Here is a 2982-nt window from a genome sequence, read left to right on the forward strand (position 1 = left end):
TTCTTCAAACTATCCTGAACAATTGTGTCTTCAGAGGGAAGGTAATTGAAGATCCTAACACTCACTTGATAGATTTTGAGAAAATCATGAACACCTTCTAGTACAATGGAGTGTCAAAAGATACAGTATACTTAAGAACATTCCCTTTCTCACTAAAGTATGACGCGAAGCACTGGCTTCGTAGCTTACCAACGGGGTCGATCAGGACATGGGAAGATATGACTAGAAAGTTTCTTGACAAATACTTCTCAGCTACAAAAATAGTGAAATTCAGAAGGGAAATTCACAACTTCTGCCAGACGGACACTGGAATAGTTTTCGAGGCTTGAGAAAGATTCAAGGAGATAATGAGGAAGTGTCAACATAATAGGATTGAATTATGGATGGATCTCCAGAACTTTGGGGATGGACTGACACCTCTCTCACGACGAACTCTGAATACTACAGTTGGAGGTCCTTTAATGAAGAAGACTCCTGAAGAGATCGTAGCAATTCTTGATGAACTCTCTGAAGATGCTAACCAGTTGCATGTTGAGAGTAATGATAGAAAAAAGATCAGTTGGGGTTCATCAAGTAGACTCTAACACAGCAGTGCAAGCCCAACTAGACGCGATGGGCAAAGAGATAAGAAAGTTGACATTAGCCAAGGTACAAAGCCAACCATCACCAGTTTGTGATTTCTATGGAATGGGTCATCCAACGCATTAGTGTCAGGCTTTAGCTGCTGATGAAGTGGTAAATATTGTGGGAAGCTTTGACAGAGGCAACTACCAGAGTGGTAATAATTTTAACTCTATAGGACATAGGCACCCAGGCTTTTCTTGGAGTTCCCCAAGTGGTGGCCTGAACTCATGGCAGCAGAATAACTCCAGATCCCAAGAACAAGGAGCTCCAGGTTTTCAAAATCAACAAAGACAGCAATATCAGCCTCCACAGTCTAATTAGTCTAGCATGGAAAATCTCATGAATGCCTTTATTATTAGGACAAATGAGAGGCTTGAAACCCATAGCTCTGTTATACGAGAACATGGTGCAGTTATCAAAGATGACTTTTCGAAACCTGGAAAGACAGGTTGAGAAACTAGCTACTTTGTTGTTTGAGAGGGTTCTAGGAACGCTCCCTGTTGATACTGAAAGAAATCCAAAAGAGACAATAAATGTAGTTTCTTTGAGGAGTAGGTGCGAGTTGGAGTATCCCATAGCAAAGCAAGAGGATGAGCTGGTTGAAAGACGGGTAGAGATTGTGGAAGTGTAGAAGAATGATAACATTCAAAAAGGTGCAGGGATGTTAGGTGATGGTCTGAAGAAGAAGAAGGGGAAGACTAAATCTCAGAAAAAGAAGAAGGGTGACAATGCAACAAATAATGAGATTGAAGAGAGCAAATACATGCCTGCTCTACCTTTCCCCTAGAAGCAACAGAGAGAGAAGTTAGGCAAACAATTCGAGCGCTATCTAGAAGTGTTCAAGTAGGTGCATGTGAATATACCTTTCACAAAGGTGCTTTCACAGATGCCAGCTTATGCTAAATTCATGGAGGAGATATTGTTCAAGAAACAGAAAGCGGAAGAGAAATCGGTGGTGAAGCTCACAGAGCATTGTAGTGCCAACTTGCAGAATAAGCTCCCTAAAAAATATGGAGATCCAGGGAGTTTTACAATACCTTGCTCTTTCGAAAGTACTAAATTTAAAAAATATTTGTGTGATTCAGGTGCTTCCATTAATATTATGCCTTTGTCTATTTTTAGGAAATTAGAGGGAGATATTGGAGAGATCAGGTCGGTACCTGTGTCCTTGCAGCTGGCGGATCAGACCACAATCATACCGGAAGGAATAGTGGAGGATGTGCTAGTTCGGGTGGACAATTTTGTGATTCTGGTGGACTTCATTGTGGTGAATATGGAGGAGAATAGGGAGGTCCCGCTGATTTTAGGAAGACCCTTTTTGGCTACGGGCAGTGCAATTCTAGATATTCAGGAAAGACTGTTCATGCTCAGAGTGGGGCATGAAAGGCTGATCTTCAAAATGGAAGGAGAAAGGGGGGCCCTGAAAGAGCAAATCGGAAAGAGTGAAGCTGATAAGTGTGGGGTGTACCCAAATAAGGCAAAAAAGAAGCTCTCAGCGTGGATGTGTGCACTAGGTTGAGCGTGCAAAGGAGATCCCGACTTCGATTCAGCCCCCGACTAAATGAATCAGGGAAGTTTCTTTTGCCTCTAGCTTTTTATTTGTGTGCCATGGGGACATGCCACAATTTAAAGTGTGGGGTGGGGAATGTATATATGTATATGTGTGTTTGTAATCGTTTCTTTTGATTGATTTTTTTTTACTTTTCCCGACGATGGATTTCCTCAGCTGTCTTCTTGAGGGATTAAAGTTGAAGAAAAAAAATTTATTTTGTTCTTCTTAGGTAGTGTAATAATTCCCCCTTGATTTTTCTTTGTGTCGCGGTTCTTTTCTAAGTGTTTTCTTTAAACCGGGTGTAGTTAGTTTTTCTTTTAGTAGAAGTAATGAAGTCTTGTGCTAAGTGTTAAGGGGAGATGACTTTTCTTAACTTTTGTTGTGCCTTGAGAGCAGTGAGTGCCTTATTTGTGACGCCTAGTCTCAGTTCTTGACTCTTAAATAAGTACCTTAAATTGTGTGATTGTAACTTTGCTTAACTATTTGGACTAGAAAGTCGGGATAGATATGATCCTAAGTGAGCTATGTGTCAATGTGTGTGTGGGGTTTTTTGTTTATATTTTGTGCATATCGATTGATTTCTAGAACTTGCCTCTTGTGTTTGCAAAGCAAAATAGTAGTCTTGTTCAGTCTAGGAAGTGATATAGGCAGTTCTTTGGTGAGCCAAATTTATGTTTTACCCACCTAATTTTAAAGTATCTTAGTTAGACCCGTTGAGCCTGTATTCCTATTTCTTTGGCAACCGCATACAAGATTGACCCCTTTGTTTGAAGTGTCTATCTATTTGAACTTTTTACCTCTCGTGA

General features: G+C 40.5%; 1 protein-coding gene across 1 annotated transcript; it reads left to right on the forward strand.

Moving 5' to 3' along the window:
• Positions 1–1510: 1510 nt before the first annotated feature.
• LOC109214637 lies at positions 1511–2143 on the forward strand. Its single transcript, XM_019378576.1, has one exon. The coding sequence runs from the start codon at positions 1511–1513 to the stop codon at positions 2141–2143; it is 633 nt and encodes a 210-aa protein (XP_019234121.1).
• Positions 2144–2982: the final 839 nt, after the last annotated feature.

Source organism: Nicotiana attenuata, unplaced genomic scaffold (genome assembly GCF_001879085.1).
Source record: "Nicotiana attenuata strain UT unplaced genomic scaffold, NIATTr2, whole genome shotgun sequence".
In the NCBI taxonomy this organism is placed as follows: Eukaryota; Viridiplantae; Streptophyta; class Magnoliopsida; order Solanales; family Solanaceae; genus Nicotiana; species Nicotiana attenuata.